The sequence below is a fragment of the Nycticebus coucang genome, chromosome 4 (genome assembly GCF_027406575.1).
Source record: "Nycticebus coucang isolate mNycCou1 chromosome 4, mNycCou1.pri, whole genome shotgun sequence".
Lineage (NCBI taxonomy): Eukaryota > Metazoa > Chordata > Mammalia > Primates > Lorisidae > Nycticebus > Nycticebus coucang.
The window spans coordinates 95,351,272-95,367,267 of NC_069783.1; the positions used below are offsets into that span (position 1 = coordinate 95,351,272).

General features: G+C 47.5%; 1 protein-coding gene across 6 annotated transcripts in view; it reads left to right on the forward strand.

Annotated features, from left to right (window-relative positions):
* NPAS2 (neuronal PAS domain protein 2) overlaps positions 1 to 15,996 on the forward strand; it is a 172,065-nt gene that overhangs the window by 66,223 nt on the left and 89,846 nt on the right. For 5 of the 6 annotated variants that reach the window (XM_053589934.1, XM_053589940.1, XM_053589939.1 and 2 more), the window contains exon 2: positions 7,869 to 7,922. In XM_053589934.1, the coding sequence (XP_053445909.1) occupies positions 7,891 to 7,922 (32 nt within the window). In that variant the 5' untranslated portion in view covers positions 7,869 to 7,890. Of the gene's footprint in view, positions 1 to 1,211; positions 1,275 to 7,868; positions 7,923 to 15,996 lie in introns of those variants that run through there. The other variant, XM_053589938.1, reaches the window with a different exon arrangement.

The window sequence follows — 15,996 nt, forward strand, 5'->3', positions numbered from 1 at the left end:
ACACTCCACTTCCATGGGCCCCACGGTGTCAGCAGGGGTGGTGGGCAGAGGCCTCTGCTGCATTCTCTAGTTAAACTGCACATGACAGAAGTGATGACGGCAGGAGGAGAGGGAAGACGATGAGAAGGAAGGGTGCTCCGTACCAACACGGTGTGTGGCATTGGACACGTGGGCTAGTGGCCTGCAGCCTGTTCTCATTTGAAAGTCCCAGTTTTCGGCAGCTGCACTGTGGAAGATGCAGCAATTGATTAACCAGGTGCAGAGTCCCAGTGGATGCTCATGGGAACAGTGGGAGGTGGTTTCCAGTCACTCCCATTTACAGGCATGGTCACCACTGGAGACTCTTGCTAAGGCCACCAAACTAAGTGAAGGAGAGAGGGAGAGGGCCTTCCACGCTGCACTTAGTGAGCTGCCAAATGAATTCTGCTGCCTCCTTCACATGAAACCTCCCATGTTTTGATTAAACATTGTTTGAAAGTCTGATGTTAAACCCATGATTTCTGCAGCCTACATGTCCAAACTAATCTGACTTCTGCTTCAAGGACATATTTTTCTTTTGCTTGCCTTGCAACCTTGTGTATAAGGAGGATGAGTGTTCCTGGGCCCGAAGGAGCACTGGGGGAGCAGTTACGTGGTGGGCAGACGCCAGGCTGGAGTAGGATTTTGTGGATTCATTTCGGTTTGTCTGTGGCAGCAGCACAGCAGCTCCCAACAAAGGCTTCCCCTGACTCAGCTCCAAACATGACTCATAAATCTCCTTTTCCCCTCTTGCTGATTTTTCTAGACCCTTTTGTCCACACCCTGACCACACACTGTCACCCATCGGCATCTCCAGTTGACTCAAGTTTACTCTGTTCACTCTGTGCTCTTGGTAAAGAGATGCCCTGAAAGGAACACTAAGTGATTTGCACCCGAGCATCAAAGGTCGCAAGGACAATATGTCGTGTTAGGGATGGCTCTTCAATCCAGATGTCGTGGCCATTCGGAAATTCTTTGCTGACCAAACGATGCCATTATACATTTACTTAATAACAAATTTTCTAATTTTCTCCATCCATTCCTGCACTGGATATGTCACTGTCTCCCTGAATAGTGAATCATCAGATCCTTGGGAAAAGGCAAGCACAAAGGAAGAATCATGTTCATAACAGACAGACAGACAGACAGACGATGCCTCAGCCTGTGGTAGTGTTCACTTGTGGTCGTGACGTTCGTCAAAGCTCTCGTCTTCATCTCTTCTGGGAATCTGTCTTTGCGAGGCCCCAGGAAGCTGCGTGAGATGTGGCTCCTTGGGACGAGGCTGGTGTGGGCTAGTGCTGGTGAAGGTGGGATCTGTCTGCCTTGCCTGTTACAGATCCCGGAATGGGCTGGAACATGATAAGAATCCCTCAGTCGGAGGAGAATTGGGATTGCAGGAGCAGCCAGCCTTCAGGATTCTGCTGTCCATTTGCTTTATTAAAAGCAATTTTTCCCTAGTGAATGACTCATTATTGTAACCTGAAAAGCCATTCCTTAGAGAGGAAGATTCAAAATATGGAAGTTATTTCTTACTTCCCCAAATGACAGAGCAAGTGAGCATCGAGTTCATCAGCAACTGTTTCTCAAAGCCTTTTTCTTTCTTACATATAATGAGGAAAAATCGTTACCAAACTCCCATGTGTGAGATACAGACGTTAATTCAAAATGACATGAGGTCCCCTCACCAGGGACTGACAGAGGACAGAAGGCACACACTCTGTTGGCAATAAATAAACCCCTGTCGGTTGGGGAGTTCTCTGTGCATGCTTTTCCCTCTTTTTATTTCAATGTATTCTTGTTTTCTGTTTTTTTTTTTTTTGTTTTTTTTTTTTTCATGAACTAAATTCACCAGGCTTGGTTGATAGGGTTGGGAGGAATATTCGGATTTTCCAGCTGATTGGGGACCTATAATTCAAATAACTTCTCAGTCAATTTGAAAATATCATGATTTTATTTTGTAAAAGCGTTGGCCTTACAGCACAACAGGCTCAGAGTAGTCATTCCAGGGAAAATTTACGGTAATAAAGAGTGACCAATTTGGCCTATCAAGACTTTACAAAACAATCTAAATTAAAAGACACTGATGAGGAAGGCTGAGTAGTAATTCTAGTGTTTCTTTAACATGGGTTGGCAAACTAGGGACCAAATCCGGCCCACAGCCTGTGTTTGTAAATAAAGTTTTATTGGAACACAGCCATACCCATTCACTTACATATTGTCTCTGGCTGCTTTTGCTTTATAATGGCAGAGTTGAGCAACTGTAACAAAGATGGTCTGCATCTGAAATATTTAGTACGTGGTCCTTTATACAAGTGTTGCCCACCCCTGCTTTAGTAGAATAACATACCTTTCCATGTGTGTTGCATGCAGCCTTCTCTGGAGACCTAGGAGTGAGGTGCCATTCCTCAGGGGGTCCCTGTCACTTCTACAAGTCATCCATCTCTTGTCTCACTTGCCAACACACTGTGGGGCTCAGGGAAGATGCGCATGAGAAACTATAATCGTCATGCTGCCATTTCTCAGTACCAATTCACCGAGGGTCAGCCTTCCAATCAGTTGTGTGGTAGGTGGCTGTTAGAAAGAATGTTCTAGAGCCCTTGGGGTGGACATTTCACCTGGGTAATGTAAATGTCATTCGTAGACCTCACTTTGGTCTTTTAGTTCAACTAAATTCAGCAGATGTTTATTGAGGGTCTGTGTGTAAACGACACCCTCAGTCCTTTCTCTCTGCATTTGCTCCCTTCCATGTTGAGTTATCACTAGCTGGCCCACTACTCCAGGCAGCACCTGTGTGTATATGTGTGTATGTTTTCCCACCATGCCTACACACGCATGCGCACACGCACGTTTTCAACACGGACTGGTAGGAAGGAGCAATAATCCTCTTAAAGACAGGTTTAAGTGCCAATTTTTGTTACTGTTAGCCTTTCACCTCATTTGCCATTTCTGATACCGTGATTAATGGCAGGCAAAGCTTTTTGATGACTGACTTATGCCAGGGTTTTCTCGTGGATATTGTCTCACGGCCACACGATAAGGGTGCCCTTCTGTTGTCCCCACAGGCAGACCGAGGACCAGGGCTGGGAGCTGGCACACACTTGCTCAAAGTCACACAGAAACACTGAAAAGCAGAGCCAGGGTTTCAGCTTGGGTGTGCTAGCTTCAGACCACCACTGCCTCCTCCCCTTCACAGATGGGAGCCAGACCCAGGACTCTGACACTTGGCAGGTCCCAAGGGCTCTGCCTCCCAGCAGCAGGCAAACTCCCCCATGAAGGCCCTGGGCACTTCTGGGCCCACTGATGTTCCACTGGCCTTTCTTAATCAGATTCCTCTGCTTCCTGGGCCTGGCCCCAGTTCCTGCTCCACTGCACTCTCGTCGATGGTCACTGCAGCCCCGCTGGTGGTAGCCACAGGTGGACCCTGGTGGCAGGATAGGCCCTGGCCTCAGCTGGAGCACCTGCCTTTGGGTGCTCTTGGCAGTAGACTGCTCCTCCTCTAACCCAACCCTCCCTGTCTCTGCCCAGGCGCCCCTCTCTGAAACCTTAGGTCTGTGTAATCCCAGAGCTGATGTCTGTTTTACCCCATGGTGAGGATGTGTTCATCGAAACTCAAGGCAGACAAGAAGAAGGGATGAGGATGCCTTCTCAGGGACTCAGGAACCACATCATGAGTGCATGGGTGGATAGTTAGGCAAGGCAGGTGTGCCATGAACGAGGCTCGCCTTGAGCTTTCTGTGCCCTGGTGTCGTGCCAGCCATCTGTTGTGCATGTACGGACAGCCGTGCCCCTCATTCACACCTCACACAACCTGCTGCCTGCTGGACATTAGCCTCATGGTAGGAATGAGAGGAATGGAGCCTCGTGATGTTTAACGGGCTTGCTTGAGGTCAAAGAGCAAGTGGGTTGGAGTAGAAATTTAAATCAGGCTGCCTCTGAAGTGGGAAAGCCCCCATCCTGAGCAGCAGTGGGTGGAGAAGAGCTACCTGAGTCAGCACCAGGACATAGGCCCAGGCTCTGCTCTGTCTCTGGGCACCAGTCAGCCTTGCTGGGAGGGTGGTGCTTCCTGATTCATAAACAGAAGACAACTACAGCCAGCCCACCCCACCCACAGAACTGATGGAGACGAAGTGAGATTATGCCTTTCAGAACTTGGCAGCGGCTAAGGGTTGGTGAGCAAGTGGCTTGGCCCTCCCAAAGAGCCCTGATTGTTATTTCCCTCCAGGCATATTTTCCCTTTAGTCCATAGCTCCTGCACACACAGCAGCTTTTGTTTTAATTTTAGCCGTCAGGATATAGTACCTTCAAATGCACTTTGTAAGTCTACCTGGATTAACCACAATTGCAAAGAGGTTTGTGGACGTGAATGTCAGGCAGTCGCATGGGAATTCAGATAGGGGTTTGGCCCCAGCTGTGTCCTCCCCTCCTTTCCTCGTCTTCATCATTCTTTCGAATTTGCTGAACACCTGATCCGGGTGAGGAGCTGGGCAAGACATTGCAAAGTGGGCAAAGAGGCATTCTGCCTAATCCTTGCCATCAAAGTAGGGAACCTGGTTTTGAGTGCTGCAGGTCAGGCTTTGCAACCTGATGAAGTTCTTTAGAATCACAGCTGTCCCCTGAGGGAGGCAACTTGATCAAAACCTGCAGCACCTTCCACCTCACACATGCAGAAGCAGAAGTGCCTGCCCGCCTCTCTGACTGTGTCTCCCGCTGACTCCACTGACTCCATCCACCACCGCAGCCTGGGGGCTATTCCTTGCTGTCTGTGCCGTCTGAGGCCTTCCCCAAAGGTGTCCATGTCACAGCTTGCATTCTCTCTCCCACTGTAGAATGTCAGTCCTGGCTCACACAGGGAGGCCTTCCATGACTCTCTAGAACCTTCTGTGACTCCCTACGACTCTGTGATGTGCCCACCACCACAGCCCTCTCTGTCCCTTTATTTTTCTCCACAGCAGTTACAGCCAGGTGACAGGCCCTAGGTTTACTTGCTCAAAATCCCCATACAGTGGAGAAGAGTCGTTGTCACCCTAAACTTCTCTGTGAGTCCTTCCACCTGACCCTCAGAGGACTTCCCTCCCAGCCCTTGATCCTCTTCCTTGCTTACCTTTGGGCCCTCTCCAGATCCTCTGTATTACGAAGTGAAAGAGTGACCCTGAGGTGCAGGGGGAGCTGCATACCTCTGTTGACATCATTGTCACTTCAGCCCGAGCTGGAGGCAGCCCAAGTGTCTGTGGTGTTATGAACAGAGTCTGTCCACACTGTAGAATGTCAGTCAGCCTTGTGAAGGAAAGAAATTCTGACACATAAATCCAGAAGACAGTGTGCTGTGTGGAGTAAGCCAGTAAGGAAAAGAGAAATGCTGTCTTATTCTGCCTGTATGAAGTACTTAGAGTCATCGGATTCAGAGACAGAGACCAGACTGGTGGTTGCCAGGGCCTGGAGTAAGAGAGGAATGGGAGGTGTTTAGTGGATACAGAATTTCAGTTTTGCAAGATGAAAGAAGTTGTGGAGATGGCTGGTGGTGATGGCAGCTCAGTGAAGTGAATACGTTTAACACTACTGAACTATTTTATTATGTATATTTCACCACTTTTTAAGTATAAAAACATGCATGGGGAAGACATGGGAGACAGGTGAGGTGACACACAGTAAGGACATCAGTGTGGAACCTCTGGGGCAGGTGCTACAGGAAGGTGGCTTCAGTGCCAACGGCTTAGGCAGGGGTAGCTGAGAGGTGGGGCAGGGAAGAGGGAGGGAGGGAGGGATGGGGAAGATGAGGAAGTAGATGTAGGTCATCCGGGCTTCATGGATTCAGGAAATGTGTAAGGATAAACAGATATAAATCAGAGAAGATGTGGTTGATAAAGAATGGCTATTAGTCATTTTTAGATGTTTAGTTTATGACTAAGCAACCCTGGTCATCCAAACAGGATCCCAGGGCCTCAGGCAAGTGGACCAAAAGCCACGGTTCAGCCCTCCTGTGGACAGCTCTGTCCAGAGGCTCCTAGTAAGGGACACAGCTTGGCTGGGTCCTCGCTCAAGCCCTGGGCACTGGGGAAGCTGCCACTCTCCTTGGAAGCAGAGGTTAGAGGTAGTGTCAGTAAATGAATGGACACCACGTTGTTCATGTCAAAAACTTTGAACAGATTCCATCTGGAAAACATTAGGCACATGCCTGTTTACAAACGTGTTAACTCTGCTTTAATAATGATATAAGCCTTGACATTGAAACGGTTTTCTCACTAGTCTCACTGACCAGGCCTGCCATTGAGCGCGGGGTGTGCATGTAAACAGAGGCTGTGGCTGCAGAATTCCTCGTCTTTCCTTTGGCTTTTGCATGTAGGTGACCAAAATCACAGGACAGAATTATCTCAGAGAAAGATTTATTTGCTCCATTAAACATTTTTATCTAAATCTTTAAATGTTGAGAGTAATTGCTAGCGTTGGTTTTGGAGTTCTAAGTTGAGACCCTGTGTGTTGAGCACAGAAGCCTGGGCAGTGGTGAGTCAGTGTCTCTGAGGTCACCACCCTTACATTGGCACACTGTGCTGTCAGGCACATCAGCCTTCTGCCACCAGTCCGCCAGCAGGCTCTGGCCTCACGGGGACACCCTGGTGACCTCGTGGACACACTGAGAATGGTGTGCCGGCTGGCTGGTGGGAGAGCATCCCGGACATGCATTGCTCTGGGAAACGTGCGAATGAAATGAGGAAATAAGGGTGTGACTCTCAGGGGAAAGGGATCCCAGGCCTATGTGTGGCAGGAAAAGGAGCTGGATCCTAATCTGTGGGCCTGAGAGGCATCCACCCAGTGGCCTGGGAGGGCAGACAGTGAGGAAGAACATTCCTGGATTGTTACTTAATCTTTCACATCTGTGTGCCTTTGCAGCCTAGGGCAGAGTGAGTGCCTTCAGGGAAGGACTGTGGCTTATACTCCTTTGGGGCAGATTCCTCCAGGCTGCCCACAGAGGAGTCTATGTATTTGAATGACAGATAAATAAATGCAGACCTTTAGGATGTCACAGGCCCCTGGGGTCTGTGAAGAGGAGTGGATGTCACTAACAGAGCACCAGCATCCTTGAGGAGCTGCTTGCTGGTTTAAGGATTGAGATAAACAGATGCTGCTTCACTGAGCTGCGTCTAGACAGCAGTTCTCAAAGTGTGGTCTGGAATCACGCCCCGAGGTCAAGACACTTTTTCAAAATATCATTAACACATTATTTATTTGCTTTTTTTTTTTAACGCTTTCATTCTCCCACAAGTATGCAGTGGGCTTTTCCAGAAACTACTTGACATCTGATGACTTCATGGCTCTGACTCCTGATGGAATGAGTACTCGTGTATTTAAACATTTCTCAGTTTTATTTGTTTTTTATGTTTTTTATTGTGAGACAGAGTTTCACTCTGTCACCCTGAGTAGAATGCCATGGTGTCATAGCTCTCATCGACCTCAAACTCCTGGGCTCAAGCAATCCTCTTTGTCTCAGCCTCCCAAGTAGCTGGGACTATAGGTGCCCTGCACTACACCCAGCTAGTTTTTCTACTTTTTAGTAGAGACAGGGTCTTACTCTTGCTCAGACTGGTCTCAAATTTGAACTGCTGAGCTCAGGGAATCCACCCACCTTGGCCTCCCAGATTGCTAGGATTACAGACGTGAGCCACCACATTTGGCCCACATTTTAACCCACATGCACAAGAGCATTTTCAACATGTAAAGGGATGCCAGAACCAAAAAGTTTGAGAACTCTTGGGCCTGGGTTAGATAAGACTAAAATGATGACAACCAGAAAGACCTGCCAGGAAGATCTAGCAGCAGCAGACAGTGATCATCTGTCCTTTCTTTTTTCTCCCCAGGAAAAACTGCAGAGAAAATCTAATGGATGAAGATGAGAAAGACAGAGCAAAGAGGTAAGTCGGAGCCATCCCCGGCTGCAGCAGGGCCCTCCATGGTCCTGCCAGTCTGAGTCTCACCTGCCCTCACTCTGCGTAAGCAAGAGCACCACCAGCGAGGCAGGGGGGACTCACATGCACACTATTTAGAAATAAACATATCCTACACACTGTCCCCTTGAGATAGCACTGTGGGAACATTCTAGACCAGCTCCCTCAGTCTCACTCCTCACTGTGAAATTGCTTCCTGACTGGGACCTGCCAGGTGCCCTATGTTTTGAACTTGCATATGTGATAACCCTGTTGACTCTGGTCTTCTTTCAGGGGCCTCTGGTTTTGCTTTTCCAAAATAGCAGCTGCTGAGCAAGTCATGCTGATGGGAGCCCCACAGACCTGGGTTCAAGTCTTGGCTCTGTTGTTGCTACACTGCCTGGTATAGCAGTGAGGGGGAAAACTTGCCCTTTTTCCCCCAAAAGTTCACTGAAAGATCAACTCACAATTAAGGCAGATTAATAAGAGAAATGTTTGTTTCCAAATACCATGCACATAGGGGAACCCCAAGAGCGATTACCCAGTGTCTCAATGATAGCTGGGTATCTTTATGCCTGCCTTTTTGAAGCGAGTGGGGAAAACGTGGAGTATAGGTACAGCAAGTGGTTTCTAGGGAGGGTAAATGGGAGGGGGCAGACTGATTTGTAAATTAACCTGAGACAGGTATTGTGTTTTAAATGATTTGAGACAGGCCTGCTAACATTCAGGGGAAGGAAAGGCAGGCCGTTGCCCTCCTTTGATATTTTATCAGGTCAGTCCAGGTTTTATGTAGACAGGAGGAAAGCCCTTTCCAATGCTTTCTGATCTCCAGTGGGCTTTAATTCAAAGTATTCTTTATGCCGAGTAGTCATATTTTGGGGTGAAATAATCTTCCCTGCCGCACAGTGAGCATGCAATAACCACCAGGCACCCTGCTGAGCACTTTCATGTACAGTCAGCCCCGTTTCCTCATTGGTGGGTTGGAGATGTCATAGCCACCTAGCACTGTGACTGGTGCAGCAGGAAAGACTGGCTGGGTAGCTGGCATGAGGGAGCTCTTATAACCTGGTGGTGCTTATTCTTTCATTGGACATTAATTGGATTCCTCCAAGGTGGGAGGTAGAGCCACAGACTTGATACTTTGGAAGTCAGGAATGGTCACAGGTCATCTCTTTCATATGATTTGCCCAAGTTGGCATTTACTGTGCCAAGCTCTGGGGAAACCACAGTGAGCAGGAGGCTCCCTGCCCATGCGGTACGCACAGGGATAGGAGGCTACTGGTCAGCCACTGTGGATCATTAGGTGCAGAGCTGTGTGCCCAGCCTTGGAGCCAGGCAGCGGGGAGCATCCTCTCCCAGACAGCCTTCATCCCAGGTCTCTGGACCAGCCTCCTCACTCCATGCTTATCCTTTCCTGCCTCTGCCACTGTTTGTGTGTGGTAGGGCTCCATCCTCTGTGACAGCCCTTGGAAGCCTGTGCCACTGAAGGATTTGCCCACTTCCTTCCACAGAACCCACTGAATGGTTGTCAATTGCAAACAGCGGAACCACCCGGCTTGCTGTCTGCAGGGTGGCTGTCCTTCTCTGTCCCCTGAGTAGGCAGCCGTGAGAACTAGAAGTGCCCAGCCATCCCAGACCTGCTGGATCTAAATCTGCAAGACGCAGAGGAAGTCGGGAATGTCAATATTTCCTTTAACAAAATTGGAGAGTGAGGAAGTGGCCAGCGGTATAGATGGAACAGGGTTGGCCTGGGATGAGGCCCGGGAACCTGGGAGGTCAGCAGTGGAGGCTCATGGTACTCTTATCTCTACTTTTCCATATGTTTGAAAACTCCTAATAACAATTCAAGCAAACAACAAGGCAAATAACCACTCAGCTTATTCTTAACTATCCGGCCCTTCCCTTGGCACTGGGAACCCTGGCTCCCCACAGCATCCTTTGCAAACTGTGGGTCACAACCTACAAGGGTTGAAAAATCCTTCTAGGTCTCAAGCCACAAATGAACAGAGCAAACCAGGCCACACTAGCACACTAGCCCTCTTGCCCTGCCTCGGGGGCAGGCTGGCTTCCAATTCTTCCCTTGGGGATACTTTACCTTTTGGTTTTCTCCAGAATGGCTGTGGATGGAGTGCTGGGGACAGACCTAAGCTTCTATTTTCTCACCTGCCACATGAGGGTAATAAAATGTACGTCCTGCCGTCCTTCCAGGTTTTTCTGGGAATCAGCCACAAAATACATTGAGTAGTTCTTTTTAAATATTCATCGTAACGTGTGTATGCAAACTGATCACACTTTGCAATAATCCATTTATTCTTAATAAGGGTATTTTTATTAGTGATAATGGAAAGAAGAGCAGTGGTGGCCAGCATTCATTAGGTGCTTTCTGTATACTCCCAGTCCATAAGGTACCAGGCTAAGGTTCTTTTACGTACATCATATCTCCCCAACTTTCCTTTGAGGTGTGTATCATTATTATTCCCATTTTACAGATGATAGAGTAAGGTTCAACAAGGTGGAATAACTTGTCAGAGAGCTGAAAACTCTAGGAAGTGGCAGAATAAGCAGTTAAATACAGTATTCCTTAACCTTCGCCTCTGCCCTTGTCCTCCAGACCACAGAGGCTCTCTTCATAAAAGAACAAATGCAGTCTTCCTGGAAGACCAGACTAATAGTTGCATTCTGATATGACTCGGAGTCCACAGGAGCTTTATCTCTATCTTTGCCATCATCATCTTTGTGTCATTGTTCCATCCCCCCTGCCTCGCTAGTGCACCGCTTACCTCTAAATCAGGAAGAGATAAAAATGAATGTTTAGGCTCTACTATACACAGAAATCAGCAAATATAGACATGCCAAAAAAAAAAAAAAATCTGGGCTAAAAGTTCCTAGAAATAAATCCGTTTGTATGCAGTTTCTTTTCATTTATTCCCCTCCCCTTTTGCTTTGGGCCATGGGCATATCCCACCCCCACCCCAGAACTTCTCTGCCCGGGAAGCTCCTGTACACTGATACCCATGTGGAGGGGCCACTGGCCCAGACTCCTCCCCTGGCCCTCAGACAGGGAAATGGGTTCAGAATGTTAGGTAATACCCAGGGACAGCAGCAGCAACACGGTGCCCCTCCTCACACTTGGGAAAAACAAAAACAAAACAAACACAAACCTAAGACTGTAGCTTTTTCAAAGCAGTTTTGTTAGCGGTACCTTGGGAGGCCCTTGCCCTAGTCCCACGTGGAGGCCGAAAGTGAAATGTTTTCACTCATGCACAATATTTTTGATGAGATTAGAAATGTTTTGCTTGAGATCAAAACTCTCATTGTCCTCAGAAAACATGCTTTGTGTTAGGCAAGGCTTTCAATGCTTTAGGAAATTCATGGTGTACTTGGGGCGTTTGAATGCATATTCTCAACCAGGGCACAGCTCTACTTTCTTCCATCAGTTTCCATGTAAATCCAGTGAGTGTTAATTGAGTGTCTATCCTGTGTTCAGAGCCATGCACTGTTCTCTTTAGAGAACATGCGAACACATAGTCCTTGTACTCAAGAAGGCAGCTGTTTGATCAGGAGAGAGTGGGAGTCCCTGAAGTTCATATTTTCCATTCTGTGTTCCAGCCATCAGCATGTCTTTCTAATTCTGATGTAAGGTAGTGTTGGGGGTGTGTGTGTGAGTGTGTGGTCATCCTGGACACAGTGTGGCATAGTGGGAAGCATACAGGCTTAGAATCAAACAGGCCTGGCTTTGGATTCTTGCCCCTGTGACTGTCTGTCCTTGGACAAGTCTCTAAACCTCTCTTAGCCTCAGTTTCTTCTTCTTTAAAGTGGGGTGATAATAGCAGCAACTTCTTCCCAGGGTGATTGCGGGGATTCAATGCTGTGGTGTCTAAGCCCCCAGCCCATTGTGATATACACAGTGCTGGTAAGGAAAGCTGAAGGTCATGGCACACGTGCCTGGAACGTCCAACCTGTGGTAACTCTCCAAGCCCTACAACACCCCTGGAGTTAGATTATTAGTCCCATTTTACAGTTGGGAAACCCAAGGTTCTGGGACTGTGTAGGCGGGCAGTGACGGGCAGGGATTCAGATGCAGGCATCAGTTCATAAAGTCAGGCTTCTAAGGGGTTCTACGTCATTTGGGAAGTAGAAGCTGCTCCTTTTGATTCACCACCTTCTGAGAGGTAGGGACAGTAAGCGCCGAGAGGAATTCTAGCTTTCCAAAGAAAGCACGTTCTGTAACTTTGCTATATTGTAAAATACAGATCACTCCATGTCTTGATAGAAATGAGCGCCTGTTGGTTCAGAAGAAATTGCTTCAAGTCACCTCCTCCTTCGAACCAATATTAAACGAGCACATGACCTCCACGGTCCTGTCCTCTGCGGGGTTCTGTTTCCCACCCCGTGCCTTATAGTTGAGGGAGGGCGGGGTGCGAGGGCTTATGGCTGGTGCTGCCTTTTGTTCATGAGAATTGGGAGTGTCAGGCCAGATTAACTGATTCTTAGGGTTCTCTGTAGAGCAAATGCTAGTTCTGAAACACAAGCTAAACCATTTTATTCTTCTTTGACCCTAATCCTTAGCCTCAGCACTGATAAAATGGTTCACGTGAGAGGAAGCAGTTCAAACACAACAAACAAGAAGTTTAGAGGCCATTTTGCAGAAGCAGAAGTTTCAAAAGGGAAAGCTTCAGCCATTTGGGGGCTGGTTATTTCTTCTGTGCCCCCCCCGACCTCCTGCCCACCCAAGGTAGAAGAAAAGGAAGTGGGGTACTTTGTTGATGTGAACCAATGACTAAGGCCTTTCTGTCTGCATCGGTTAACCAAGTACTGTGCTAAGCCAGTGAAGCTAGAGAAGAGGGTGCACGGTGGGGTCCTGCTCTCCCGGAGCTTTCGGGCGAGTGAGGGAGGCATTCACGAAAACAGGCATAAAGGACAGTAAAGCTATCATGCAGGGTCTGTGTCAGGCAAAGCCAGGATAGCGATCAGAATTTGTAAGCTCAGTCCTCCCAGCCATCTGCTCTTTTGGGGTGAGTAATGTGGTGAAGAGAAGAGATTGATTTCGTTTCATTTACATCATTTCTTTGGGTGTAAATTCTGTTAAGTCTGAAAGGAAAGGTCTGTCCGGGAAGGCTATAGCCCGCTTGGAGGATTTCAGCCCCGGGTATGCATGCAGAGCGCTCCTGGGTGTGGGTGCAGTGCAGGAGGAAAACGCCCCGCACCCCACACTGCAACAATCGGTGCCTGTTGTGCTGTGATTTTCTTTCATAGGCTTTTGATTGGGTTTTACTGGCACCATCCTAAGCTCTGACACAGGGAAAAAATGACAGTAGAAAATGTTTGAACCTTCCTTTTTGTTTATTTTGCCTGGTGATTAAGGTAGCAGCAGGCATCACAAGAACACAGGAGGTTAAGGGGACACGCAATTCATTTGTATTACCCTGTAATTTCCAGATGAGTGATTCTGTTCTCAGAGGGAAAAGCAGAACCGTACTTGCCGGCAGAATGCTAATTCTTCCTGTGGCCCAGTAAACAGCAAGAATGGAAAAGGGGCCTCCCTCTTTTGGGGGCTTTTGGCTTTGACTCACTGGGGTCCTTGGGTAGGCTAAGAAGAACTGTCAGAGAAGTATGTGCCTGACAGACTTAGAAACCTGGCAGTATCTTAGCTCGGGGAGATTCCAGAGCCTCTCTGGGGGCATCTCAGGCAAGAGGCAAGTTTATTTAAAAGCCTTTTCAATAATTTCAATAAATTTTAAATCGAAAATGGATGTTCCAAAATCCACCCTCTTGAAAATGCTGACTTTCTTTAGAAAAGGATAAACATTTCTTTTTTGAGACTTTTGGTGACAAGTTCCTAAGGATCATGTTCCAGTTAAATGCCGCCGGTGTAACCGTTAACTAAGAGTCACTATGAAATTAGGACAGATCCCCATTTGGGCCCAGACACTTTCTGCTAACTGTGGTTAAGAGGAAAGATGTTCCTGTTGCTTCTCAAGAGAACAGACAGCTCTCAGCCACCCCCAGATGCTTTGCCAAATCTCTGCAGTAAAAAATGTCCTGAGTTGCCCACATTTTCCATGAGATGAGAGTAGCATCAGCCTGTCCCGCCTTGCCCCACGCAAGGTGACTTTTCTCCCCTCACACCCCTGATAACATGTCTTCTTGCACCAAGAGGCTTAAGTCTCTGAGCTCAGTGCGGCCCCCACACCCACATCCTCACATGCAGGGGGCTGCCACCTCAGTTACGGCAGTGAGGAGGGACGCACCTGTGCACACATCAGCAGGACCCAAGCCTGATCATGGGGTGGGGGGGCTGCACTGACTCTCTCAATAGATCTTGCTGTAAGCCGGGGTTACCCACAACGTATCATGGGGCACTAATCCAAGATAGTGTACCCCAAAACAATATTGGACTGTGCATTTACTCTTTCGCACTTTGGGATAATTTCAGGGCTTCTTAGCATGTTAAAGGTGCTAAGTCTGCAATTAATAAATAAAAATCTGTTCAATCTTATGCAACCTGGCCATTTAAAAAAAAATCTGGAAAAAATAATAGTAACAATAAAATAACCATCTCTCACCATGATCCTTTCCCTTTCTCCAAGTCATTCTTTGTGATTTTCCACTGAAGACCCTGCAACCAGCACTTCTTAGGCACCAGGTATACTGACTTTATTCCCATCATTTCTGCATATTTTCTTATACATAAAATACCAAAACAACATTTAAAAAATACTGTAATGTTTAAAGGTGCAAACAAAGCTCATTTGTAATCGTATCTTCTAGAGATAGCCGCCGTTAGTATAATTTTGGTGTATTTTCTGTGAGTCTCTTTTGTCCGTTTCTATCCAATTCAAAAATACTGTGATAAGCATTCTGTTAATGTGGGTGATCAAACTCAAATTTATTCTTTAGGAAAGTTCACCTTTTATGGCAGGACTGTTGTCATGTAGAAGATACTTAAAATGTGTTTCATGCCTCTTGCATGTCACCACTGTCACTTCAGGTCTTGATTGGGAGCACCTACTTGGTACATTTCAGTTCTAGAAGAAATGTGACTTCCCTCTGTAACCTCGGTCTCAGGCCGCGTGGAGACTACAAAAGAAGGATACTTGAAACCTGATACACCTGCACAGTGGAAAGGCTCAGTTTGTTCACTTTATAAAACTCAGATTTGGGAGGCCTGCCAGTGCCTCCTTCACCAGTTCTGAACCATTTATTGGGTAGGAAGCATGTCATTTATCAGCTTTTACTTCATTTGATCAACTGTGTTGGATTCAAAGGACATCTTGTACTTCTCCCCATCGAGATGTCCCATTGGCTCAGTTAACAGAGTTAGCTCAGTGAGTGGGGCCAGTTTAAATGATGGCACCATTGGGATTAAACACCAGGAAAAGCATCTGAGTAGGAGGGAAGTCTGTCAGATATTGTGGATGGTTTCCCAGTGGATGCTGGAGATGCTTAGGCTAAAGGTGTTGCAGGCACATGAAATGGATGAAAAGGAAGAGCCCGCTCAGGCTGATTGATTTTTTTCCTCTTTTCACTGATTTTATACTCATTCTTTTTTTTTTTTTGAGACAGAGTCTCACTTTATGGCCCTCGGTAGAGTGCCGTGGCATCACAGCTCACAGCAACCTCAAACTCCTGGGCTTAAGCAATTCTCTTGCCTCAGCCTCCCGAGTAGCTGGGACTACAGGTGCCCGCCTCAACACCTGGCTATTTTTTTTGCAGTTTGGCCACGGCCAGGTTCAAATCCGCCATCCTTGGTATATGGGGACAGCACCTTGCCCACTGAGCCACAGGCCCCGCCCTGTAGTCATTCTTGATCCAGCTCACAAATCAGGAGTTCTGATATAGTTTTTCCCCTGAGGGAAACATAGGATTTATGGTGCTGTATAAAACATACCTGCACCACTCTCCATGTGTCCTTGTGAATTTAAGGAAGGGAGAAGGCCAAGGACACGCGTGGGGGTGAGTACCCAGGCACATTTAGCTGTACACTCAAACTCTCTTTTGCTCCTGTAGGGCCTCTCAGCAGGGTGGGAGGTAACTCCTTCTCTCCCTCCTCTGTGCCACT